At 38.4% G+C, this 26,214-nt stretch overlaps 3 protein-coding genes across 4 annotated transcripts; 1 reads left to right on the top strand and 2 right to left on the bottom strand.

The window, feature by feature from the left end:
• Positions 1-1,399: 1,399 nt before the first annotated feature.
• bmp8a (bone morphogenetic protein 8a) lies at positions 1,400-13,717 on the top strand. Its single transcript, XM_038724258.1, has 7 exons — positions 1,400-2,854; positions 8,501-8,693; positions 9,493-9,641; positions 10,357-10,536; positions 10,907-10,986; positions 11,603-11,713; positions 12,952-13,717. Exons 1-7 carry the CDS (start codon positions 2,299-2,301, stop codon positions 13,099-13,101), a joined length of 1,419 nt encoding a protein of 472 aa, XP_038580186.1. The 5' UTR covers positions 1,400-2,298; the 3' UTR covers positions 13,102-13,717.
• A 68-nt stretch (positions 13,718-13,785) lies between these two features.
• zgc:91910 (uncharacterized protein LOC445276 homolog) lies at positions 13,786-18,822 on the bottom strand. 2 transcript variants are annotated; one of them, XR_005445044.1, is made up of 5 exons: positions 18,737-18,822; positions 16,329-16,472; positions 15,265-15,386; positions 14,885-14,973; positions 13,786-14,852 (listed from the first exon to the last, which is right to left on the bottom strand). XR_005445044.1 is itself a non-coding variant. In XM_038724264.1 (4 exons), exons 2-3 carry the CDS (start codon positions 16,461-16,463, stop codon positions 15,291-15,293), a joined length of 231 nt encoding a protein of 76 aa, XP_038580192.1. In that variant the 5' UTR covers positions 16,464-16,472; positions 18,737-18,822; the 3' UTR covers positions 13,786-14,973; positions 15,265-15,290. The 2 variants fall into 2 exon arrangements, 1 of the variants encoding a protein (XP_038580192.1); XM_038724264.1 differs by having other exon boundaries at positions 13,786-14,973.
• Positions 18,823-18,909: 87 nt separating this feature from the next.
• LOC119906841 (ladderlectin-like) lies at positions 18,910-21,756 on the bottom strand. The gene is made up of 6 exons (XM_038724262.1): positions 20,981-21,756; positions 20,702-20,743; positions 20,380-20,561; positions 20,112-20,246; positions 19,826-19,937; positions 18,910-19,714 (listed from the first exon to the last, which is right to left on the bottom strand). The coding sequence occupies exons 1-6, from the start codon at positions 21,030-21,032 to the stop codon at positions 19,644-19,646; spliced, it is 594 nt and encodes a 197-aa protein (XP_038580190.1). The 5' UTR covers positions 21,033-21,756; the 3' UTR covers positions 18,910-19,643.
• Positions 21,757-26,214: the final 4,458 nt, after the last annotated feature.

Here is a 26,214-nt window from a genome sequence, read left to right as displayed (position 1 = left end):
GAGCTTTAACATTGGCACAAAAAACACCAAAAATGATAAAAGGTAGTAAATGATTATCAGACAAATTAAAACAATAAATACTTTAAGTTCAATGAAAATGGAGCATTTAGCTGAGCTGCAAGTTATTGCTAAAAGTTTACAGACACTATTGTAATTTGTTCATAACATATAAATCTTCAAGTGCATTTCTCTTTGGAAAGATGTTTTGGTGTCATCTTTTGAATTTTGTAGATTTTTAGGATTTCCTTTTTTCTAACAATGTCAAAAAAACCTTCAAGTTGTGTTCAACTTTCTTGGTGTTAGCTTGCCAGCTATAATGCTTTAGCTACTGTACTTACTTTTACAGTGATTATCCATGTATGCAGTAAAGTAGATGATTAACATTATGAGCACTGGCTGGTGTATTTTTATAAAGAAATTTAGCTTTAGCTAGAGTTGTTGAAGTCATACACGTAGAAACATGGGGGGACAACATGGTTGACGGTTAGAAACGTTTAAATAATGGTGCGAAATCACATATTGCAAATACATATATGGTGTCATTTGTAATATGGTATTAGGTTGCTCTCCATGTCAACAATGTACTGGTGCAGTAAAAACTGGGACAAACAAATAATTTTGTAATAGAAAGCTTCAAACTGTTCAGCATAGTCGGATGACAATAATAATGCTAATCCGAAATATCTTTATAGTAGCATCCATGTTATTTCCACGTTCGGACTTAAAGCACATGAACACACCGCAGTCGAACTAACTCGGGAAATGGGACCATCTGAGGAGCACAAGAATGCAGCTTAAGATCCCCAAGAAATAGGAAAACTAAGGAGTTGAAAAATAAATTGAGTTTTATTTATTCATATATAAATAATATAAATTCATGTATTTTATCAACTGATTAAAGGAATAGTATAAAGATTTATATTTGGTTTTACACTCAATTTTAATTATTAGACTAACAGTATTATTTAAGTACTCGCTTAGATTTTTGACTTGTCTGATAACTTGCTAGAGTTTTCGCGCTCCATACACTGTGACATTTGTTGAGAAATTAAAATCCACTTTGGCCCCTGATGCTAGTTCTGAGTGGAGTTGCTATTAAACAGGGCACTAGGCCACAACGTCCTTCCCGCCAAGTCGCCTGAAACTCAACGTTGAGTAGCTATGAAAGGAAGCAGTCATGAGGAGATGAAAAGATAGATGGGTGGAGGTAAGAAGGAGCGAGAGAGAGAGATGAGGTCTCCCAGAGAGACCACGGGGAGGGGTGATGATGAGATGCAGGGCAGCGGAGAGAAGTTTAAAGACTTGAAAGAGGTTGAGAGGCGGAGGCTGGGAGGGAAACTCCCTCCTGGTTAAGAACAACTGTTACACTCTCTAACCTTCATACACAGGATACACTCTCACTGCTGCACAGCTCTGCTTTTAGATGCTCACACACTCCCAACAGGCACTGAGAGTGTGCACAAGACTGTAGAAGAAACCTCTCGCCTCTCCCAAGGATTACAATCAGGAAACAATTTCCTGGAGTTATCATTGTTGTAAATTGGATTAAGAAAGACATCTGGAACCCCAGAGACGTGTGGGTGGGGAGCGGTCTTGAATGGATGAATAAGTACTCAAGGATGACTGGATAAAAGTTTCCAGCAGCGATTGCTCCACAGGAGACGATTCTCATGATGTATCTTGTTGAACGTTGACTCACTGTAAAGTGTGAACTTTATTTCCTCGTGAGCTCAAGGAGGATTTGGGAGCAAACCTGATGACACAGCTCTCAAATTTCACTCCAATCTCTGCAGCACCTGCTCATCACTGAAATTGCTTTCCATTCTCCAAGTTTACAACTTCAAAGCGCAGACCAATCTTCCACAGAGGCATTGTTTGTCTATATTCAAAACACATTGTAAGCTTGTAATTATGCCCTCACTCTCATTATCTCTGTTTCTTCTGGTGCACGAGTAAAGAGGTGAGGGCGAAGAGGATCAGAGGGTGAGGAGTTTTTTTCTTCTTCAAGGAAGGCAAGGAGGGAGGGAGAGATAAACAGAGGTAGTTTAAGGCGGTAAACACATCCCGTCCAGAGCCAGCTCTCTTCTAAACACATCAGGCATAAATCAGCGCTGCATTTCACTGAGGTGACTCTGACACAGGAGGACAGACAGTCAAGGGACAAACTGGAGCGAGTAGAAAACACTGCGGTTGTCAGTCTGGAAACATTGGTGCGAAGATAAACTGAAGTCAAGAAACCTGTTCAGCTGATTATTTGTGAGAGTAAAAATCTTGATTTGCCACCAAACCAGAGCAGCCATGGCCTCAGACGTCTCCCATAGCTTCTCTTGTCTTTGCAACAAGATGAAACAGCAGCACATGAGCAAAAGCAGCAGCAGTGTTTTCCAGCAGCAGCGGATCAAATCCACCTCAAGACCCCACCAGCCTCTCCTCTACCCCAGGACCCTGCTCCTTCTGCCCCTGATGCTCCTGCTTATTCTCTCCCTGTGGAGCCAGCAGGCCGAGGCCGTGGTCCATTCCAGTTTCCGGCGGCTCAGCGGCCGTGAGAAGAAGGAGATGCAGAAGGAGATCCTGTCCATTTTGGGTCTGCCGGGGCGACCCAGACCCCACCCGCCGCTACGACCGCCCTCCTCTGCACCGCTCTTCATGCTGGATCTGTACCACGCCATGTCTGCTGATGGGGAGGATGAAGGGAATGAAATTATTATCAACGGACCTGGCATGGGGAAGTTTGGAGGGGCAGAAAGATTGTCTCGTGTCAACCACGCAGCCCCACCGACACTCAGCACGCACACACCGCCGCTGGGCACGGTGGTCAGCGAGGCCGACACAGTGATGAGCTTCGTCAACCTGGGTGAGTAAACTAGTCCATGAACGCAGCTCCCATTGGGTAGGTGATCCCTGGCAGCTTAAAAGCATAGTTTGACATATTGGGTAAAACAAGTTCTTACTTCCTTGCTGAGAGCTTGATTAAAAACATTGATGCCACTCTTCACTGTCTGTACATTTAATATGAAGCTGGAGTTGCTGGTTAGCTTAGCTTAGCATAAAGACTGGAAACAAAGGTAACAAAATATACCTGCCAGCACCAATGTTTCCCTTTGGATTCTTTTCAGGGAGGGTGGTAGACTCCCTGAAACTACTAGTGTCGCAGAGCAGGAGCGTTACTGATACATGTTGTCATCATAGACCTTGCGCACAAATTTTTGCCTGTTTAGGCTCGTCACCTTCTCCGCTCCCCTTCAACATTTTTACCGCCAAAGTTACCACCTTGTGATGACGCTTGCTACATTATATATATATATATATATATTCTACATGCAGATATTAGGTAACAAGACCATGGATAGGGCCCTATGAGATTTGTTTAAATTTTTACCAGATTCTGTGTTTAAAAATTTAAGCACATCATAAAGAGTGTTTAATCACGTGTATAAAATTTCAACAATTCCATAAGAAAATATTACAATTGAAATTTCAATGAATTTGATGTATCATGCAAATATGCTGATAGAAATATTCAAATGTATGTGCAGTTATTTATGAAGACAGTTCACAATAAATATAATATTACAACAGTAAGATATTAAAATACTATAAAACTATTTAATAGGGAAAATTCAAAATGAATCCATTGTTGCAATACATGCATTATGAATTGTTCCCTATTAAACAGGTTATTACTTGACAGCCTCCATATGCTGCTGAACACACAGTATAAGTGGGTCTGACTGAGGGATGTGGACAGCGCTCCTCCTTGTTTACAAAGCTTGACCAGATGCAGCTTTTTAATTTAATAAATAATATATAAATTAATAACCGAATATCTGACTTTGCCCACACAGTCACGAAATGTACTTGTGCATCTGCCGATGCGGTTGCACTTCTGAGAGTTTGTTGAAGTGATGAGCTCTTGCTAGCTATATTTTTTTGTCATTCTTTCTCGGTGTGCGGGGGTTGTCAAAAAATTGGAGGGAAAACACTGAGCACCTATAGGCTCACTAATTAACACATTATTATGTTGTTTGTTTAATCCATACAGAAATCAGTGTAAAAACACATTATAGTTTCACGTGCCAAACTATTTCTTGGCCGGGTGCTGTGACTTCCTAAAGACATAGTCCAACACATAACCACAAGTTGATGTTTTGACATTTCTGTTTATGTATTGATGAAACAAACAAAATATAACGTGTGAATTTGTGAGCTTTAGAGGTGCTGGTAAATCAATTGTGTTATATTTTGAAGGGCCAGGCTCTCTGTTTTCCCCTTGTCTTTGTGCTAAGCTAAGCTTAGGGCTGCAAGGTGCAGCTTCGTACCTGCAGACAGACATGAGAGTCGTATCAATCTTCTCATCTAACTTTTGAGAAGTAAGCAAATAAGTTGCCAATTTCCCAAATATAAATAGTATTTCCCAAAGTATCAAACTATTCCTTTAACCTTAAAGAGACAAAATATTCTATCATCAGTTGCAGTGACAGAGCAGCTTTTGACTTCGCGGTTTGGCTACAAAACGTAAACTCAGAAAGGATGAAATTACACTGTGTGTGAACTTGATGACACGGACAGTGACATGTCGGTGCTACCGTTTTAGTTTCTCTGCTGTGCAAATTTCCATAAACATTCACCCCCACAGAGAGGATTAAAACCAAATGTCAGTATGGTTGAACTATATTGGTAGGTTTCCATTTCAACCCAGCATTCCTAAATCCACCAGCCTCGCTCCACTGCTGCTGCAGCCAAACTGAGCTGAGCAGCGTGAAGTCTTTCCAGCACTGAGAAGATCTCTGGTACGATGTTTGATAGAGGACACTACACGATTAGTAAACCTAACCAGAACAGTTGAGATCTTCTCATCCATGTTTTATTCTGTGAGGTTTCTGCTGGTTCACCAGTCAATAAAAATATACAGTTCTAAATCAAGTGACAGAAAATTATTCCTCAACAATTTTGATGACCGATTAATCAACCAAGAAAAAATGTAGAAATTTGCTTCTTAAATTCGTTTTGGACAGTTCTTTGACAAAACAAGCAATTTGAACAGCAGATTCATTGAAAAATAATTGTTAATTGTGCCACTAAATAAATAAGAAATACTGTTAAACTTTGCCTTCCAGATTCCGTGTGAGTGTTCGTGCTTCTGTCCAAACCACAGCCGGACTGATGCCTATCTGTCAAGGCATAAAAATTAAACATCCTCTTCTGAATGGCTTCCTTCCTCCAGCTCTTCTGGAATGGCACGGTGATATGCTCCCAGTTTACCGTGGGAAACATCATCTCTTCTCTCTACTCGGGGTCTTTAATGAACATCAAATTAAAGATTTCAATTCAGCTCTATTTAGGAGGGAAAAAATACACCCTAAAATTAATCAGTCAACACTGCAAAAACACAGCATTTCATTACATCCTCCAAACCACCACCATTTTGTAAACAAAGGTGACTCAAAGGTGATTCATGCCTTTAATAGTGATCCACAGTGCACGCTAGGGGTGCCTTTCAAACAGCTCTTTATTTTATCGTGAAACCCTTTAAACCTCATCAGATCGACACAAATAGCTGAACACATCACACAGACCTGGACTAACTAGAGGCTAATTGTGTGACGCAGAGAATTATAGACCTTCAACATATTGCATTTATTTTACTCTTATGTTCTCCACAGCAGATATGGTATAATTAGTTTCTATTTCTATGACTAATCTAATCAACGTGTGTAGTTCATGTAAGTTGAATCAAATAAGCATGGGTGTGTGTTCCTAGCATATGTAATGGGAAGACACAGCTGGTTAGAATTAAAGGCCCCACTGACACACACTGAAAAAAAAAGCTAACGGTCCGAAGCGAGATGAAAATACTGCTGTGGAGGGAGCGACTCTAAAAATACCGGGCAGGGCTGCAATTAGTGGTGTGTGTGCTGAGCAGCTGCTGCGGTTCAGGGCACTAAGTGTCTCTAATTACTGCAGTGTGTGTGTGTGTGTGTGTGCTGATATGAGCACGCCCAACAATCAGGGGTGTCCTGTCCTTAGTATCTCTATTTACAATGCATTCTGTGTGTGTGTGTGTGTGTGTGTGTGTTCGCCAAACCCCAGTGACCAGAGCTGTTTTGTGTCCCTGTGGGGTTCCACAAGGACACACACTGCGCTGGTGTTTCGGTTTCATGTTTAGATTTGTTGAAGGGGTGTGTGTGTGCGCGTGTGTGTGCGCGCTGTTAGCTCACCTCATCATTTACATATTGTTCTTTAAGAGGACGTGTTTCTGTGGCGTTTTTTTCCAGTCAGTGTGTTCTTCAAGTTTTTGCTTCTGTTGGTTATAATCAAAGGTTTGGCAGAGTGAAGTGGAGCATCACGTCTTCCACTCTGTCAATAGAAGCTGTCGGGATGCCTTTAAGCAAGGCATGTCACCTTCATCTTTTTCAGTGGTGTGTGATGCAGCATGTTGGCGAAAAAGAGCGCACAGGCCTCATAAATCTTCTCTGGGTGAATAAAGTGCAGAACTGGTGCATAGTTAAACCTGGTAGGGAACATTTATACTGTATATATTTATTTATATTCCACTCTGCAGGTTTCAGGACATAAAGTCATGTTTCATCTTCTGTGAGAAAGAGTGGAAATATGCGTCTCCAGTGGTTGGATGTAACTAAATAAATTCACTTAAGCATTGTAGTTAAATACAGTTTTGAAGTATTTGTACTTTACTTTAAGTATTTGTACTTTACTGAACTTGTAAGGAATAATTTTGGGAAATACACTGATGAGTTGGATGAGATGAATACCACCCTGCAGGTCTGCAGGACAAAGCCAGCAGCTGGTTAGCTTAGCATGAAGACTGGAAACAGGGGGAAACAGCTAGTTTGGCTCTGTGTAACTAAATCCACCCAACAGCACCTCTTAACCTCCGTAATTAACTCTTTATATCACATTTTATTCATTTGTAGAAAAACAAAGGCTGGGCTCCAGACAGTGACTGTGTTAATTAGTGAGCAGTAAAGGTGCATGTAGGTTGATTTTACTGTTTCCAGTCTTTATGCTAAGCTAACTGGCTTCTGATGGTAGCTTCATATTTAGTGTGGAGATTAAGTGATATCAATCTTCTCACTAACTCTCAGCAAGAAAGCAAATAGGCATATTTCCAAAAAATGTTTTAATATTCCTTCACGTATTTCCATGTTATGTTTCAGAGATAACTATTGTACTTTTTACTCCACTAGTTTTCTGATAGATATAGTTACTAGTTACTGAATTAGCTTATAAAATGTTATATATTGTTATAGATTAAACTACACAACAGTAGGACTATATGCCATTTCACTTTGCTTCACCCCTGACAGTATTCCTGTTTATATATTAACCATCACCAATAAACATAAAAGATAAACATAAACACTCAAAGGGGGCATTTTCTGCATAATGACTACTTTTCCTTTTGTTACTTTTACATTTATCTGGGGATTTTTACTTCAGTAAAGGTTTCAGTGCTGGAGGTGTATTGGAGTATTTTTACATAGTTGTATTGCAAGTTAAACGCCTGAATGCTTCTTCCACCACTTCCCTTTGTGTCCCTTTCATTGACTCATCTTCCAGTGAGCTCATCTCCTCGACACCTTCACACTCGTCACATTTTCTCTTCTTACATCTGCTTTAAACTAAAACTTTTCCCATCTGATTCCTCTCACTCCTCTCTCTCAGACTCTGCAACTAAACTGGCAAGTGAAACTTTTTGACTTGACTTTAAATATTATTCCTGCTCTGTTGTTGTTCCAGATTATAGAACGTTTTTATTCCATCACTAAAAACTTTTTTTTCTTTCATTACAGTACTTCTTTGGAAGTTTTTTAAATGTAATTTTAGGCTTCATCACTTTATCAATATAAAATGTCCAAGTTGTCTTCATATTTCTTGTTTTATCCAAACAGTACTCCAAATCACAAAGATATTATATATTTAAGATCATATAAGACTCAGAAAGGCCCCTCTCCAAAGGGTCACCCGATAAATCTCAGGGGTCGTGAAATGATTAATGGAAGATTAAAGAAATAAAAAGTAAAAGTTCTGCTGCACAAATATGTTTAAACTTGTTGAATGTTTCTCTAATCTTTGCTGTCTTCTGATTTATTGAATATTTTTACCTCTTTCGGCCTCAAATAGAAACCATCTGAGACGTTCAGAGGGTAAATCATTCTTAGGTGGAACTGTTAATAACTGAAACATGACAAGAGTGAAGTAAAAACTACAATATTTCACTCTGAAATGTGCTGGAGTGGAAGTATAACGTAGCACAAAATGGAAATACTCAAGTAAAGTACCTCAAAATTGTGTAAATGTAAATTTGATAACATTCCTCATGTGCCAGATGTCAGTTTTAAGACAAAAAAAAATCAAACATTATCAATCTTCAAAGTCTTCATGGTGGAGTTGTTGTGTAGTCAGTTATTTGCTCGTATCTTCTCTCCATGAAATGTCCTATATCTAGAAATGTCTCTCTCTCTCTCTCTCTGTGCAGTGGAGCAGGAGCGTGACCTCCTGCAGCCTCGTCCGTACTGGAAGGAGTTTCGTTTTGATCTGACGCCCCTCCCTCAGGGTGAGACAGTGACGGCAGCAGAGTTTCGTATCTATAAGACCCTGACGATGGGCCAGAGGGCCAACCGAACACTGCACATCTCTGTCTACGAGATCCAACGAGAGAACAAACACAGGTTACTTCTAACTTACCTCTTGTTTATGTGTTTTTACCTGCTGTTTTTTTCTCTTCTTGTTCACTATCTGTTTTTAGTTTTGTTTATTTGAAGTTATTGGATGTTTTATCTGAGCCTTTGGGAAATCCCCCTTAAGCCTTCTTTAGCATTTTAATGTTTTTACTGTTTGTACTTTAACAATTTAGTATTACAATTCCATTACATTGGTGTACATGCAAGAGATGTACTAAACGCTAGATCTCTAATAACTAATAAAATAAAAATTAAAAAGATTTATTTCATTCATTCTGATCCAAAATACACTAGTGGTGTTGCCTAGTAATTAAGGATAGGATCCTTAAAGCCCTGATGCACTTGACGATTTGACAGTGGGACAGCCCGAAGCCCTCATGGACTCGCCGGTGAACACGCCTTAAAGTCCATTAGTGTAAAGATTGTCTACATAGGCTGAATCCCAAAGTGCAGCGGGGATCGAGAGCACTGCATCTTTGCAAACAGACAGTGCCAGCTTTTATTTTGAAAGGGTGACCAATGACAAATTTGTACAATCACTTAAAAATGTGTGTCAGGTGTGTGCTTACCTCTGTTTCTGTGGACATCTAGGATCTACTCATAGCCAATTTAAGAGACCTCTGGACATCTTTTAAATTTAAGTATTGCCTGAATATTTTATTTGAAAGTTTCCAAGTAGAAATAAAACTGAATGTTTGTTTTTTTATTACCTTAAGCAGGACATCAGTAATATTATTTCAATTTAGCAGTTTGATCAAATTTCCATTATTTTCTGTCTTTCCCTCAGAGAGCCAGAGCTGGTGCTGCTGGATATGCAGTCGGTGCCTGCAGGACAGGAAGGTTGGCTGGCCTTCGACGTCACCTCAGCCTCCAACCACTGGCTCCTCCACCCACGCAGCAACCTGGGCATACGTCTTTATGTGGAGACAGAGGAGGGTGGGTGCACCACAGAACCATCATAATCCTCTTTTAATTTCAACCACTGGGCGATTTGCATTAAGATGAATTGAAATAGTTTAATTTAAATAAGGTCAGCATATACAGGTGCTGGTCATATAATTAGAATATCATCAAAAAGTTGATTTATTTCAGTAATTCCATTCAAAAAGCGAAACCTGGATATTCTATTCATTCATTACACACAGACTGATATATTTCAAATGTTTATTTCATTTAATTGTGATGATCAAAACTGACAACTAATGAAAATCCCAAATTCAGTATCTCCGAAAATTAGAATATTACTTAAGACCAATACAAAAAAAGGATTTTTAGAAATGGTCGTCTTTTGGGCAGCTGTCAAGTCAGCAGTCTTCCCCATGATTGTGTAGCCTACAGAACCAGACTGAGACCATTTAAAGGCCTTTGCAGGTGTTTTGAGTTAATTAGCTGAGTGTGGCACCAGGTGTCTTCAATATTGAACCTTTTCACAATATTCTAATTTTCTGAGATCCTGATTTTGGGGTTTTCATGAGTTGTCAGTTATAATCATCAAAATTAAATGAACACTTGAAATATATCGGTCTGTGTGGAATGAATGTATACATTTATACAAGTTTCACTTTTTGAATGGAATTACTGAAATAAATCAACTTTTTGATGATATTCTAATTATATGACCAGCACCTGTACTGTCTGTTTCCTCTCCCAGACCGCTCCCTGTCTGCAGGCTGGATCGGGTTGGTGGGACGCAGGGGCCCTCGCTCCAAACAGCCCTTCATGGTGACTTTCTTCAGGGAGAGTCAGGTTCCCTGTCGGCCGCCACGGGCTGTCAAGCCACATCCCCGCAAGAAGAAACCCAAATACGACCTCCCAGTCCCCAGCATCCATAGTTAGGTTCCCAGCCCCCACATTTTGTTACTTCAACACACCAATTATCTCCTGTTGTTTTGTGTCTTACAAGGTTTTGGGATTTAAAATGTTTTAATCTGGTGAATTGGAAATCATCTGTCATGGATTTAAATGTCCTTAAGAAAATTCGACTACTTTTTACATTGCAGATAATTAATTTAAATTAAAGGAAATTTTGCTGAGATGTGAAGTATTGATGGTGAAGTTCATCAATGTAAAACCTTAAAATATTGAAAGTGTGGTCCGAGCACTTAATGGATTTATTGATTTCACTTTGATCACTTTTATCACATTGAAGTGAATTATTCAGTGGCTTTGATTTTACTAAATGTTTTTTCTTTCCTGTTCAGATCGGAGTCCTGCCAACAGTGGAGGTCAGCCCTGTAAAAAACACGAACTCTACGTCAGCTTCAGTGACCTCGGATGGAAGGTCAGCTCCACTCTACTGCATTTATTTAACAGTCAGGATTTTATTAGTGAGGCTTCAGGTCAATTTAGCTCTTTTCATCTAGTTTTATTTTTCTACATCTTTGTTCAAGCTGCTTTTTAAGAGGAGGAAAAACATTATTTAGTGGAGGATTTGTTGACTGGAGCTAAAATGATTCCTTACATCACCATGTGATAGATACAGATCAGTTAAACATGTACCATTGATGTTTAGGGGAAATCTCTCAATAAGTTGTTCTTAAAGTTGATTTCTGAAATGAGCCATTTTGCTTTAGTACTTTTCATTCTTTAAGTATATTTTGATGGTAATACTTATGTATTGTTAAGTATTTCTTTCTGACGGCTTCTTCCAGTATGAAGAAGGTGTCTCTCTGTTTCTGTTCTGCAGAATTAACTTCTAACCAATTTTAAAAAACCTTTTACATATACAAGTATTTTATGTTTATCTTCAGCACTTGCGCAGTTTGATGAATACAGGCCCATGTCTATGATCCTTCCTTATTTTCTGGTGGTGGTGATATTTAATAGATGACAAATAACATTTGATTTTTCTGCCTGTTGCTGTTGATCATCAAATATATTCCTTTGGTTCTGCTCAGGACTGGGTTTTGGCCCCCACTGGATATTCAGCATACTACTGTGACGGAGAGTGTTTTTATCCTCTGGGCTCCTGCATGAATGCCACGAATCACGCCCTCATCCAGCAAGTGGTCAGTATATAAAAAGTACAGTGATGACACACACATTTACACTCTCTTTCTTCTCACAAAGAAGATAGTAAATAAGAACGTACCACATGCTGCAGTACTATTAGAGAAGTAATCATCTTCTCTATCTGTGGGCTACGCTGCTTTGTACAGTATTTTGAACAGTTATTAAATTTTTACATGATTATGTCAGGGACATGGATATCTGCCGCATTACCTTCAGTTCTGTTCAGTTTTTTAACCCATATTGTTTTCTTAAAATATTATGCACAAATGTTTTATAATTCAGCACTCAGTGGTGGAATGTAAATACATTACAAAAAAAAGGTGTGTCTAGTTTGGGCCCCTTGCTGTGTTACAAAGAGAGATTTCCCCTCTAAATGTCTAATTTTCAGCCTATTTTTAAACCTGGGCCCTATTTTCACATATTTCGGTGTTTAAATGACTAGTAGCTACAAAAAGTTTTGGAATGTGTGCAGTAGATGGCTTTCAGCCAGAACCTGCAACATGTTCCTTTGGGGCAACCGCGCCTGTCACAACGTCCACAAAAAGAGCCGCTTTTTGCACCCGCCGGGCTCAGACTGTTACCAGGTGTCTGACATCATGGAAAGGATCTCTACAATTAATACCCGGTGACACCCTTTGTTTTAACAAGAAACAAAAGCCTTGCTCAGGGACAAGATGACAGTGAGTCAGGGTTGGAGAGAGGACTTTGTTGTGTTGGAGTAACGTTAGGAAATAAAAGTCTTGCTGGCAGTTCCTTTATGTACACAACAAACTCCTCTCTGACTCATGTTTCCACCAGCACCTTCCTGCAACGACTCACCTCTCACGAGATTTCAGAGTGAGAGTTGTCCCTGAGCGAGACTTCTGTTTCTTGTTAAAAACAAGACACTGGGAGTCACTCGTAGGGATCCTTTTCCATGATGTTGTCAGACACCTCAAACTCTGAACCTGCCGGTGGCAAAATTAACCACTTTGTGTGGACGTAATTTTGATGGGCACAGTTGCCCTGAAAGAATACGTTGCTGCAGCTGCCAATTGAAACGATCTACTGCACGGATTACAAATCCTACAAGTCATTTTGACACCAAAATGTGAAAATTATCCTTCAAGTAGGATTTTGAATGCAGGAGTTGTTGTATTGGTTATTTTACTTAAATAAAGGACTTGAGTACTTCTTCCACTGCTTGGTGCAAATGCCTATTGTAATTATTAACTGTTTCACTCTCCTGTGGCAGGTCCACCTCCTGAAGCCCGATGAGGTTCCAAAGGCATGTTGCGCCCCCACAAAGCTCAGCCCCATCTCTGTCCTCTTCTATGACGACAACAACAATGTCATCCTCAAGAAACATCGTAACATGGTGGTTAAGACCTGTGGGTGTCAATGAGAGTCGAAAGGCGTAGCCTAGGACACTGAAAAGAGAGTTCAGTCCACAACCAAACTGACCTGGATGATTTTCTTCCAGACATGAACTTTGCAGAAACCTTTGACAATGGACAACAAAGGTACCACAAATCTAATTTAACAGGTCTGTGCCTTGAGTGCTGATTTAGGATCTGTGACTTAATTGTTTTTCCCAAATCCATTTCCCAAATTGCAAAGTCTTGAAATTACAGCATCTTGGGTATTTATGTCCCAATTCAGTTGTGCCTCAGCACTCGATAGCTGAAGGTTATTCTGCTGAAATGTGAGTCTATACAAGTTAACCTTTGACCTGAAATGTATGGCCATAATAGACAACCCCCCCCCCCCCGGAAGTATAAATGTTATTTTAATACATTCACTTTTCCTCAAATGTCTGCCTTTCTCAACAGTGACAAACCACATGTGATTTTATAAATTGATTCAGGTTTAAATGGCAAATGATATTGGATGGCAGAACATGCCTACAGTGATGCCTGTTTTGTTTTTTTTTAAACAAGAAATTTAATGAGAGCACTACTATTGTTGCAACATAAAGTTAAACTGTATTGAATTAATAAAAAAATATTCATTTTATTGTATCACGCTTCCATGTGATGTCACTTTGATCCTGTTAGGCAAAAATAAAAATCAGCTGAGAAGCCCGAAGCACCTTTAAATACATTGTTCAATTTATTGAAGAAAAAAAAAAAAAAGAAAAAAAAGTACAGCAAAAGCAAATTAGTGAAGTTTTGCCAGCAAGTGAATATATTTAGAAACTAAAACAGGGATTCATTTTGGCAGTTAATGAACAAATTTCTTTAACGCTCAGTCCTTTAGGCAACTTACAGTTTCTTCAATCAATGAACAACCAAACTGACAACAGCTGAAAGTATAAATGAGCAGAGAGCTGTGTATATGTTAGAGGAAGTTTAGCCAAAATAATGTTAGCGCTTGGTTTTCAAAACAAATCTTCGTTGCGGTTTAACTGTAAGTGGGATAAAGATGATGTTATTGCCAAGATTGTGTTGGGAAATGTGGCCGACGACACAGAAATGAGCTGAAGTAGAAGGATTTGGGGGAACAAAAAAGAACATAGTATGAGACTTGCTGTGTGGTTTAACGTGAGGTACTGTTGTGAGGTGTTATTGAGTGCGGACACCTGTGGAGCAGCAGCACAGAGGAGGCGTAGCTGTAGAGTCTCTCTTGTTTGACAAAATACATCAATCTCCAAAAATAGTTTGAGGAAGTCATATTCTGCATTTTATCATCAACAACCATAAATTCTGAAATTACACAAAGGGATTTTTGTCATTTTAAGACGCTAATGGTCATGAAAACTCTTTAATTTTTACTTTCTAGGGAGAGTATGCACTGATGACAAAATGCAAATACCCTCTGCTCAAGCGAAGGGAACATAACCGGAGTTTAACCCAACAGCAGTGCCACATCCATTGTGCATGAGTGATGTATTCCTCTGTTTAACGAAGTACAACCAGCTGTTAGCTAGCCATACATCAAAAATATTTGTATTAACTTCCCATTGTAGCTTTTTCATGTCTCCCACTCATTAGTCACAAGATAATTGTATTCAGTGTAAGCAGGCGATGTTGTTGGCCCCTCCCCCATCTGGAATAACAAGGTAGTTGTACATAATAAATATAAAAATGGGGTGCTGGTATACTTGTGCCCCGTTGTTACGGTTTCCCCTTCTACAAACACACATGTACGTACACAGCACATCCACACCCTCCCCCTCCATCCCCACATGTTGTCCATGAATACAGACGGGTCCCAGTGTTCGTCATCAACATCCTTCAGGCGCCGTGTCAACGTTTAGTCCGTGGTCAATGTGTATCTGTAACCAACAGTTTTTTGGGGGGTTTTTTAGTATTATGTTATTAGAGGGAAAATATTAACTGAATTAGCAAAAACCCTCAGTAAGTGTTTACTTTTGTTCATCGTACAAAAAGTAGAGAGCTGACTAAAGTTTGGTGAAATTAAAAAGCTGTTTCTGATCTTATTTTGGTTGCACCTTGATAACATCAAATCTACAAGGACACAGAATTTACAAACTTTAAGAGGTTTCATAAATAGCAGTTTAAGAGGAACAACCACAGCTTACAGAGAGTACTACAGTCAGCCTTACCCAGGTCCAGTTCAGTCACCAGTTCTTCATGCCTGAACATCTACCAGCTCAGGAGGCATGGGAGACTTGGGGTGTTTGCTCTCAAAGTGCTGCTTGAAGGTTTTGGGGTCAGGCATCTGTGTCTGAAAAAGAAAAGAGAACCATGGTTTCACTTTATTTTATAGTCTCAACTACAAATCCATTGATTGACAGAAAACTAATTTGCAGCTATTTGGAAAAATCTATTTCTGCAGCCTAAATCTGAGGATTTGCTACTTTTCTTTGTCATTCATGGGTTTTGGTTGGATTAAACAAGGAATTTGCAGACGCCACCTTGCATACTGTAATATTAAAATTTCTCAATATCTTCCGCACTGTTTCCCCATTAATTACGGTCTACAGCGGCCCACCACAGTCTAATTTGTTCTGTCATAGCTTCAAAATGAAGTATTTTTACACTTCTCATTAGAACATCAAAGACCTCTAATATTACGTTTTGCGCTGCTGTAAGCTTTCATGCTCACACTCTGGCATCTGACTTGAGACAACCACTTTTCTTATAACACAACATCGTTTGAGGTTAAGTACTGTAACGTAAACTAAGGGTTTGAACATCTTCGAGTGTATCCACCTAAATTTTGAGTGCACACGTATTCGGGCATTTATGGAAAGTGTACAGCTGACAGGTGGCGTTAGGGACTTAATTTTCTCATGTTACAAAGGCAAGTCTTGAAGTATGAGAGTCTTACCTGAAGAGGCTATGAAGTCATAAGTTGTAAGCAATACGAGCACCACGTAATTTATCAAACTCCGTCGGACTTGGGGAGCAACGCGAGGGATACACATGTGACAAAGTCCGGTTTACCCCTGGACACCCCCAGAACCTTTACTTGTGAAAACTTAAGATACTCAGATAATGAAAACAAAATTTAATTACAGCGCTCCAGCAAATTTCCCTCTACATGATGTATCAACTGGTGTTTTCTACATTGCTTTGAATCTCAAATAGATTGCCGTTTAGAAAATCCTTCAAGCTACAACTATAGCAGTATTCAGCTGTAGGTAATATCTCATATTGTACTTACCCGGCAGACAGGGCAGGTATGGACCAGTGCGGCCTTAGCTGCAGTCTTCTGGTCAGCGGCCTGGCCTTTCTTCTTCTCTGCTGCCTTCTTGGCGTTCTTTTGCTGGGACTGAATCTTCTGCTGCCCGCGAGCCATGGCCCTCAACTGTGACAGGAATAAAAAATAAAAAGACCAGATTATCTACCTGTGTAATTTCTGTGGCCCAGGTCTAACATTGCACCTTTTGTTTGCTCCCAGAATGAGATATAAATGGTTATAACTAAATGCAGGGTGAAAAATAAACAGCAGCGGGAACATGTAGGATGTGATAAGCTAGTTTAATGTGACACATTTGTTAAAAAAATTGTTTGCAACACAGCTGCCCCCTGTAGACAGCTCTGTATGCTTCCGGTAGGCCCTTAGTTCAGTTTCAGATAAATCTTAATATTTTAGACAAAAGTGTGATTCCAACTTTTTGGAAACAGTTTGAAGAAGACCCTCTCCTGTTTAAACATGACAACGCATCTATGTACAAATCCAGATCCATAAAGAAATGGTTTCCACAGTTTGGTGAGCCCTGATCTCAACCCCATCCAACTAAAAGCTTGTGCAGAATACACGACTTTCAGCGTTGGCCGATCGCCGTCCTACAACACTACACGAGCTGACGTCGTCTGTCACCCGACGGCTGGTCTCCAAACCACGTTTTGTCAAGAAAACGTTAAAGATAAACAAAGCCTTTAAAGAACATGGATAAAATAATTAACTGGCACACGCAGGTAGCAGGTATTGTCTGAGCTACAGAGAGCTGGAGGGGAGTTCAAAGTGTTTTGTACTGAAAAAGTAGTTGCCTGCTCTACCGAGACCATGTCTCTCATTGGCTGGATGTGGATGTTGAGCTGGCAGACTCCTCCAGATATTCAGCATGCTAGGTATCTGGCTGTCGTCGGCGATGTGTCGGGGGGCCGATTGATACGTTGTTTAGTAGTTCCCACATAATAACAGGTGACCGCCAATCGAATGCTGATTTACCCCTGATCACAGCCTGACGGTCACTGAGCTCACCGACCTGCAAATCGGGCTTAAAATCGTGTAGTGTGAACTAGGCTTAACTTTGGGATGAACCGGCACGCCGACAGTGAGCTAGACCTCATCACCAAACATCTGTATTAGACCTCACTAATGCTCTCACGAACATACGGTGGTCGTACCAGAAGAGTGGAAGCAGCAGATTTTTACCACATACTTTGCCCACAGAGTGTAGATTGTTTTGGTTCAGTAGACACTGTTCACTAAACAAGAGCATCATTTAGGGTTCAGCTGATTATATAACTGTAAATACAAAAGATACAATAAACATTTTACAATCACAATTGCTTTTTAGATATGTTGCTTTGTCTGCCAGTCCAAGCACAAAAGATTTTCAGTTTACTATCACAAAAGTTAAAGACAAACAGCAAATAAATCCTCAAAATGAAACAGAATTTTTGTTTCTGCTTGAAAAATTACCAACAATCGAAAAAACTATCAAAATAATTTTAATAGTTAATCGTCCAACTATTTCAGTTCTAGTGCTGTTGAATTTTTAATCGCACTGTCCTGAGGTGTTTAGTGTCAAACCCACTTGTATCAATAAGGGTCAGGTAAAGAAACACATTACCAATGTAACGTTAGCTCAGTGTACGGTGTAAGAGACCTTCTTGTGTCGTCTTACAAACGTTATTATGATATATCATTACAGGTTTTATTTCACAAAAATCAAGTGACTCATTTACTGCATAAGGTCATACGAGATCAAATTATTCACCCAATGCCAAACGATACATAGGCTAACGTTACATTAGCAAAATGAACTAAGCTAACGTTAGCATTAGCGTTATCTTTGACCTGGTGAACGTTGCCTTAATCACAAATACACAATTTGCTTAGACTGGCTGCTTTTAAGGCTAACTAGGTTACTTTTGAATGCTTTAACTCGATTTCTCAACACACCGGCAGCGACTTTAACTAACGTTAGCTAACGTTAACTTACACTTAGCTATGCATGCTACAAGTTAAAACACCGTTAACGTTTCCATTAAGTCATCAGCGTATTTGCTATTGATTAACTGCAACGTATTGATAGCTGGACTACGATATCCCCGGGATACACATCTGCCCTTGTTTCAAAATACAACTTGTTTAAAACAAGCAGTTTAATTGTTAGCACCGTCCAAACAGGCCTTTCGCAACCGGCGCCGCCTCGCTAACACTGTTAGCTAGGCTAGCTGAGGAAGCTAACATTACATGTGACTCCGCGTTAATACGCTATTCAAGATTCTTGGGAGTATTAAAAAAAACAGTTTCGAGTACAAACACTGTTAGATCATACCAGCATATGTTGTAACTGTTAAACAGTAATGTATATTTTCATTTTTAGACGGGTTTACCTTCGAGATTTGACTCTCTTCACTCTTTTGTCGGTCTCTTTTTTTTTTGAATGCCAGAGGAAACTTCCGTATCAACTTAAATCCTGCTAGAGAAACGAGCAGCGCCCCCAGCGGCCGGGAGCCGAGCTGCAGCTTTAAGGGCGATAGAAACTCTTCTCCCAGACAGTTGTTTCTGGGAAGATAGCGGTTTCGGCAACCTCAATGTATTACAATTTCACCAATATAGACTGCACTTTAGGCAACAAACAGCCTAAATAAAGGATTCAGAATTTCTCCACTAGAATTGTAGTGCTTAAATCTCAACATGTTACATGTTCATGTTTCAAAATAAAACTTACAAACCACATTGGTAAATAGTTAACTGAATAAAACTTATTTCCAGTTGTGATTGTTGTAATTATATAAATAATTAAAGACACAACAAGAGCACTGGTAAACTCACAAATGGAGAAAAAGGGCATGCATTAATATACAATGTTTATAGATAGATTGTTTATAGGCTGCATTAAGAAATTCTCACAGATCAATTGATTTATTTGACTGTCTTTATTGTGGTATTTTAATAGGGTACAAGAACACTTTCTCAGAACTCTGTCAAACTGTCATAATTTCAATTCAGCCTTAATTTTTACCTTTAATTTGTTGTTCATCTGTTTCAATTCTTAAAATATATATATATATATAGCTATCCAAACAGTATATAAAGTAAAAAAAGAAGTCCCACTTTTAAAAGCTGCAATATTAGAGTAATGTACACATTAATGCATTATTTTTTATAATTCAACAATATGATATACAGTATATGCATAATTAATACTTTTGGCACCTTTACTTGTAGTATTCTGAATACTCTACACTGTAGCATTGCTACTTTTACTGAAGTATGAGATCTGAGTACTTCTTTAATTTAAACAGGTTTTGTTCCACAAATGAAGAGAAGCTTTTCTTCACAGTTCGCATCACCCCAGAGGAGGTTATCTAAGAAGCAGACGACAGAAGGATTTTGGAAGTTACTACAGTTTTTTTCTGCCAAGAGTCAGTTGAATTCATAAGTGAGCTGGTTATTCAGGAAACACAACATTACTGTACCTGGTTGGTTCATCACAAGACATTTCTCAGTGCATCCTAAATTGTTAGGCTCGCCTAGGCTCCAATCCTGGAAATAAAACCCTGAACCATCACTCCAAAGCCAAACAAAGTCCTGTAAAACATACAGAATTAATTACTATCAAACACATTAAAGACAGCAACAACTCAAAATAAGTAATCCCATCCGGTAAAATGTTATGAGAAGGAACAAATTTTAGACCACTGCATTATCACCTCACATTAAAAATAAACTCAATCAGCCTCTAAAAAGTTTTTAGATTTCTACCTTAATAGCATCACTGCCACCGATCCAGGCTCGAGGAAAACGATTTGTGGCCCCTCTCAAAATCTCCTGGATGAATTGGTACTCTCCCAGGTTGTGGATGGATGCGAGATTGGCACCATTACGTATACAATGTTTCTGTAAATAAAAAGAGCTCTTAATGCAGACTGATATAGGATGACCCCTTTTTGTTCTCTGGACACACAAATATCTGGTTTGAGAATGAAACCATTATGATTTATGAAATGTATAGTTGAGTGTGGGTGTATACCTCTGCGTCTAACCAGGACAATTCTCTGTGGACTAACATGAAACATCTGGATCCATATTTGGACCAGCCGGATCGGCAGCTGCTCTGCTTGACATGACCAAAAGTCACTTCTACAACTTCGTCCACAGGCAGCTGATCCTTCTGTTCTGTCTCATCTAATATCTGAACCGACATGTTTTCATCTGGTAGGAGACAAATGATTAATTTACTGATGATCATAGACTGGTTCTTTTCGTTTAATCCATTTTGTTTAGTCAAAAAACAGCAAGAAAAATCAGTCAGTGTGACTGTAAAGTTGTTGCATTCTCTTTACTTCCCTTACCTGCATGTATCTTCTGAGTCGCTGCCACCTCCTCTACTGGCTCTATTGTGGAAACAAAGTAAAACTGCAGTTAATTGTCTAAAAAAGGGACTTCTCAGGCTTGCATTTTGGGGTACAAGGATGACAAGATGCACCATCATGCTCAAATCAAAACAAAAGCAAAGTTAGGCCAGTTATGCAACAGTTATGGCGTTTCAAAAGGTTCGATTTTAATCATATTAACGTACACATTTGGAGGCTGGAAACAGTTGATGTGTTCAGTGTTTTGTTAAGTCTCACCTGTTGCGATGCTCAGAGCAAAGGCGGCACAAAGAAGCAAAATGATCCTCATTGTTTACACTGATAAGCTGCTGAAATATAAGTCAAATAATGAATCGTCAAAATCTAGATATGCTGTTATTTTTCAAATGCATAAAACCCCAAACCTCTAAGCAGAGTGTCTGCAGGCTCTCTGAAGCTGCAGAGGGAAGTGCACTTTATATACTAGGAATACAACATGGAAACAAGGATACAAGGAATTAAAAATGAGCAGCTGATTTACTGACCGTCATTGTCAATGGAGTTTGATCTCTTTGGTCATATCATCCCAGTATGAGGACAGTAAAGACATTATCACGCCCAGAACTTCATCAACACTGATTTGTGTACTGATCAGCAGAACAGCATCAAGATAAAGTCTCATGGAAACTAACATTCATGTTTCAGACATGACAGTGACAGTGATGCTACTTAACTTGCTAACACACAATACACTGTATGTGCTTTGTGTTTAGAGTGCATGGAGAAATTAAATCTCATCTCGAAGAAAACATGAATGTGAGTGAGAAAGTAGGTAAAGTTAATTAATATAGTACCTTTCACAGCTCAAGGGCACAAAGTGTAAAGTGCAAAATGTAAAAAATAAAACCATCAAAAAAAGTTAAGAAACAACAATAAAACATAAGCAGCCACATCGCAAAACAGCATAAAATAACCAAACAATAAAGTATAAGCAATAATCGACCTTAATAACACACAAGATTGCACACGTTAGACAGCACAAGGCAAGACAAATGCCAGTTTGAACATAAGAGACGTACGGTCACCTTTTGTTTCCAGTCCTATTTAGAACATGGGGTACTTCATGTGCACTTCAGCCTCTTGTGGCCAAAGTAAGTATTATAACAACAAACACATAATCAAAAAAGATCCTGACAAGAATTTTTGTGAGCAAAATATGCTTCAACTTCTTTTCACAAATGATAAAAAAGAAACATAGAAAACTTATCCTGGCAAAACTTTTTTTAACTTGTCATTGGTGTAATTAGTTGAAATGGCTTAACTTTATCGCACTGTTAACACAATTATTTATCAGTTTTCTGTAAGTGACCAAATGATAAGAAGAAGTAGAAGCAGAAGTAATACCAGTCTGGGTCTTAAAAACAAGTTATCAGTGTGTTTTATTGGTTTATGAAAACTTGTCTTTCAGATAAACTTTACCGACTGATTTATATATGACATAGATAAACATTAAAGGAGGTCACATGTATCAGTCAGAATAATAGTAGCTGAGCAATATATGAGCTATATGGCCATTTCATGTCAGCAAATAATTTATTTTTGATGAGATGAATACATTTTCCTGAGCAGCATTTTCCTCTCTGCTGAATACAGATGAGGTTTTCTAAACTATGTGTTTCACTACAGTTAATCCTTTTGTTTTGTGAATATTATTGCAGTACACAAGGTAAAAGTCCCAACCCACCTGCTCACACCCTTAATCTTGCTCTGCCCTCAATTAAAAGCAGTCCAGTAAGATTGTTTATCAGTTTATTTACTAGATTGTCAGGACAACAGCAATAACAAGGTAAAATAGTTCAGAACATTACATGTGTTTTACTGAGCGATTTTTTTTAAAGAGATATTTATAATTTCATGAGATGTGACATAATTTGCTTATTCATCATATATATTAAACTTTCATTAAAAGATTTAAGTTAATTGATGAAACAATTCAATTTTATTTATGTAGCGCCAAATCATAACAACAGTTATTTCAGAGCGCTTTTCATAAAAGAGCAGGTCTAGACCGTACTCTGTGATGTTATTTAAATAGAAACCCAACAAGAGAAAAAGAGAGCTGAATCTACGTATTTGTTCCACCAGCATTTGTAAGACAGTGATTTTCTTTTTCAATGTTTCTTTTGTTCAATGTGAAAAGTTTTATGTCAATGTTCTAATGAAATTGGTATCATACTATTGCACAGGAAGTTACATTAAAATCTCCATCTGACTCAGTGTTTTACATTACATTTTAAGAGAATTAATTATATTTATCTTTGCACATTGCACGTATTTTTTACACTGTGAAAATCTGCACATTCCTGTCAATATTTTGCACAATCCATCTTTGTTCATAACACTGTTAAATTAATCTGAACAGTTGGAAAACATCAGCCATGGTGAGACAAGTTCTTGGGAAAACAGGATTGTGGTCTCAAATGCAAGATTTTAATTAGGATGTCTGTGTCAGTTTGATGTGTAAAGAGAGCTGAAATCTTTCTGAACTCTCTCACTTCCATGACTAAATGTATAAATTCATGCATTTTAGAGATATAATGCATATGTTTACATAAATGTTCACAGATTAAAGTTACATCCCCACTCTACGTCTATACATACATACATACATACTAAAACAATAATAGCAATGGCTTTAAAGCAGTAATCTGGATGTAAAATGTATGCAACTGTACAGTCTTAAGCAGAGTCAAATCACTCAGTGTCTACAGGATGTGGAGAGAAGAGTGCTTATATACAGTAACAATAAAGAAATGAATATTTATTTTAAAGAATGTTATCATACTTCCAAAGTTCACTTATCTTATTGAGTGCAATTATCAATGAAGTTTGATCTCTTTGCCCACATTATCTGCATTATATTTCATGTTTCAAACAGCCTGATGTAGCCTATACTTTTCCATCAGTCCACGAGTCAGCACAAATTGGTTGGTGTGGTGATGCTGGGTTCACTTAAAGATGACATCCTGCAGACACCATCTTAATCACACCACAGTCTAGAAATTACACAGAGATGTGGTTGACAAAAAGAAAACGTAGCGATACCAAAACACGAATTTTACTCATACTGAATACTTTTGGATTTTACAGAATGTATAACTGGGATCAGGATATGTAGCTTGCTGTTGATGTGACCTGCCAAGGGGCTGCAGATCAAATTTAGCTTTAATTAGGTAGGCTACAGTACATCAAATGGTAAAAATGTAATATTGTCCCATTCCAAATTAACAGCTGTTCAAATAAACTTTTAATGACATCACGCTAAAACACAAAAGTACGGGGTATGTTAGGACTTGACCTCCTAACGTGGACCTAGACTTAACCGCTGATAAAAAACAAAAAGTATAGGCTAAAATCCTTTCTTAAATAAATTAGCAACACGCAATGTTAAATACTGTATTACAAGAAAGTTTCTCTGTAAAAAAAAAAAAATGTTAGAAAAAGTATTAGTTATTAGCTTTTATAATTGTTTTTGTCTTTTTATGTGTATTTTAATCTTTTGTGAAGCACATTGTAGTGAATATTCTTGTATATGTGCCCTATGAATACTTTATATTTATGTATTATTATAGCAACGTTTCATATTTAATAAGCTTATGGTAAATGGACTGCATTATATAGCACTTTTCTAGTCAACGACCACACATGCCAACATTCACACACACATTCATACACCGATGGCAGAGGCTGCCATGTCAAGAGCCACTGCTCATCAGGTGCAGTTAGGGGTTCAGTCTTTTGCTCAAGGACACTACAAAACTCTCTCTCTCGAACAAGGAACCTTCGGATTACTAGATTACCGCTCTAACTAGAGTAGAGCAAAAGATTTTATACATTTTTAACTGAAGAACAGAACTGATCCTCCACATTCTTCCTTGTTACTGCAAGATGGACGTGTGGTTAGTAAAAAAGTGTTTGTGGTAGCGGCTGCATACTTAGTCCATGAAAGTATGATCAACAATCTGCGTGTTGAAACTAATGACTCTATACTTTGATGGGCTGCGTGGGGGTCACCTGCTAAATATGCTTCTTTTGTCTCATGTGGCATTTTCACAGTACAGAGGCTTTCAAAAGTAGATGAGGCTCCAAAAAGTCCAGTTGGAAAATGTCAAACTGCTTCAAACCATCTGCCTGGAAAGAAATGCAATATTGATTGAACCTTACTGATGAAAGACACCTAGTCAAAAACAAGACTCTTGTGACTTCAGAGAAAGTTTTAATTTTCCAAATAATGATTATTGCATGTTAGAATTTTATACTTGGTACTGAGAGAGTTTCATTGTACTTATGGTCTCGTGCAGATTCTAAAAGACTGCACACACTTTAACTGCAGAATAGACGATGAAGCGACTTGTTTTATTTATACCAGTCACGTCTTCTTCCACAGACGAAGGGAAGGCTCACTTCACATCCTTCACGAGACACTGTTGGGATTAGAAAACAAAAGAGGAAAGTCTATTATTACTTTAGAAACATGTTTATTCCACCCGGTTAATCCTTTATGTAATATTTCTTGCCAAAATAGATTTAGTAACTGTACCTGAGGAACTTATTTTTACGCATTTGTTCCACCACCCCCACCACCAGTTGCATGGTAGGACTGGGTCCCAGCTACTGAAATCAAATTGTGAACCGTCACTCCATAGCCAATCACACCACTGTAACAACAAACAAAAGACAAGAAGCATGTAAATCACAGTATGCATTTTGTAGGGTATACGTCAAACATTTTAAAGACCCATATCAGTCAACTGAACTTCAAGACATAAGATGTAAAGCATGAAATACAAATACATTCACACTTGTGTTTGCATGTTACCCTAACGGCGTCATGGGCACCGATCCAGGCTTCGCCCTCTCTGCTGTTCTCTCTTACAGTTTGCCTGATCCATTGATAGTCCTCGTAGTTGTGAATGGATGCGAGGTTGGCACCGAAGGACAAACAATATTTCTGTAAAAGCAGAGATGAACGGCTCTTACTGTAGATACACAGAGGGCTATAGCAGTTATATTGGAAGTAAAATTTATATAATAATAGGTCATTTTTGTTTTCATTCTTTTGGGCTTTAAAAGGAAATGATGATGTGTCTTCAAACTGAGAAACTGAGAATCACTTTAAATGGAGAATCAGTGATTATGTGGAGTTATTACATTGTTGTTGGTTTTTATTTCAATTACATTTATTTTTGCTTCCTGATATAGTTTTAGTTATATTCTAGTTATATTTATTTTGTATATTATATTTTTTATATAAATGGACCTGCAGTATGTTTTTGTATTTGTCTTCTTTGTCTTTGCAGTTGTACCAGTGACACTGTTTATATTGGCAACAGAACACTGAAGAAAAAGAATATGTGCATGTTGAGTGGTCAGTGCAACATTCATGTATTTGATATTGTGTGTAGTTGGACTTTCATTGAACACCTGTGACTATCACTTGTAATTTTAGTGTG

Source organism: Micropterus salmoides, unplaced genomic scaffold, assembly GCF_014851395.1.
Source record: "Micropterus salmoides isolate LMB-PRFRI ecotype aquatic unplaced genomic scaffold, ASM1485139v1 Ms_hic_scaffold_17, whole genome shotgun sequence".
Classification (NCBI taxonomy): Eukaryota; Metazoa; Chordata; class Actinopteri; order Centrarchiformes; family Centrarchidae; genus Micropterus; species Micropterus salmoides.
This window is presented reverse-complemented; position numbering and strand designations above follow the sequence as displayed.

What these genes read in the sequence shown, in the direction of transcription:
- bmp8a (XM_038724258.1), top strand. Translation starts at nt 2,299, where the DNA reads ATGGCCTCAGACGTCTCCCATAGCTTCTCTTGTCTTTGCAACAAGATG. An exon ending in CCCAGTCCCCAGCATCCATA is followed by an intron (nt 10,537 to 10,906) that starts GTTAGGTTCCCA and finishes TTTCCTGTTCAG; the next exon opens with ATCGGAGTCCTGCCAACAGT. An exon ending in ACGCCCTCATCCAGCAAGTG is followed by an intron (nt 11,714 to 12,951) that starts GTCAGTATATAA and finishes CTCCTGTGGCAG; the next exon opens with GTCCACCTCCTGAAGCCCGA.
- zgc:91910 (XM_038724264.1), bottom strand. Translation starts at nt 16,463, where the DNA reads ATGGCTCGCGGGCAGCAGAAGATTCAGTCCCAGCAAAAGAACGCCAAG. An exon ending in ATACCTGCCCTGTCTGCCGG is followed by an intron (nt 15,387 to 16,328) that starts GTAAGTACAATA and finishes TTTCTTTTTCAG; the next exon opens with ACACAGATGCCTGACCCCAA.
- LOC119906841 (XM_038724262.1), bottom strand. Translation starts at nt 21,032, where the DNA reads ATGAGGATCATTTTGCTTCTTTGTGCCGCCTTTGCTCTGAGCATCGCA. An exon ending in GACTCAGAAGATACATGCAG is followed by an intron (nt 20,562 to 20,701) that starts GTAAGGGAAGTA and finishes GTCTCCTACCAG; the next exon opens with ATGAAAACATGTCGGTTCAG. An exon ending in GTGGCAGTGATGCTATTAAG is followed by an intron (nt 19,938 to 20,111) that starts GTAGAAATCTAA and finishes TATGTTTTACAG; the next exon opens with GACTTTGTTTGGCTTTGGAG.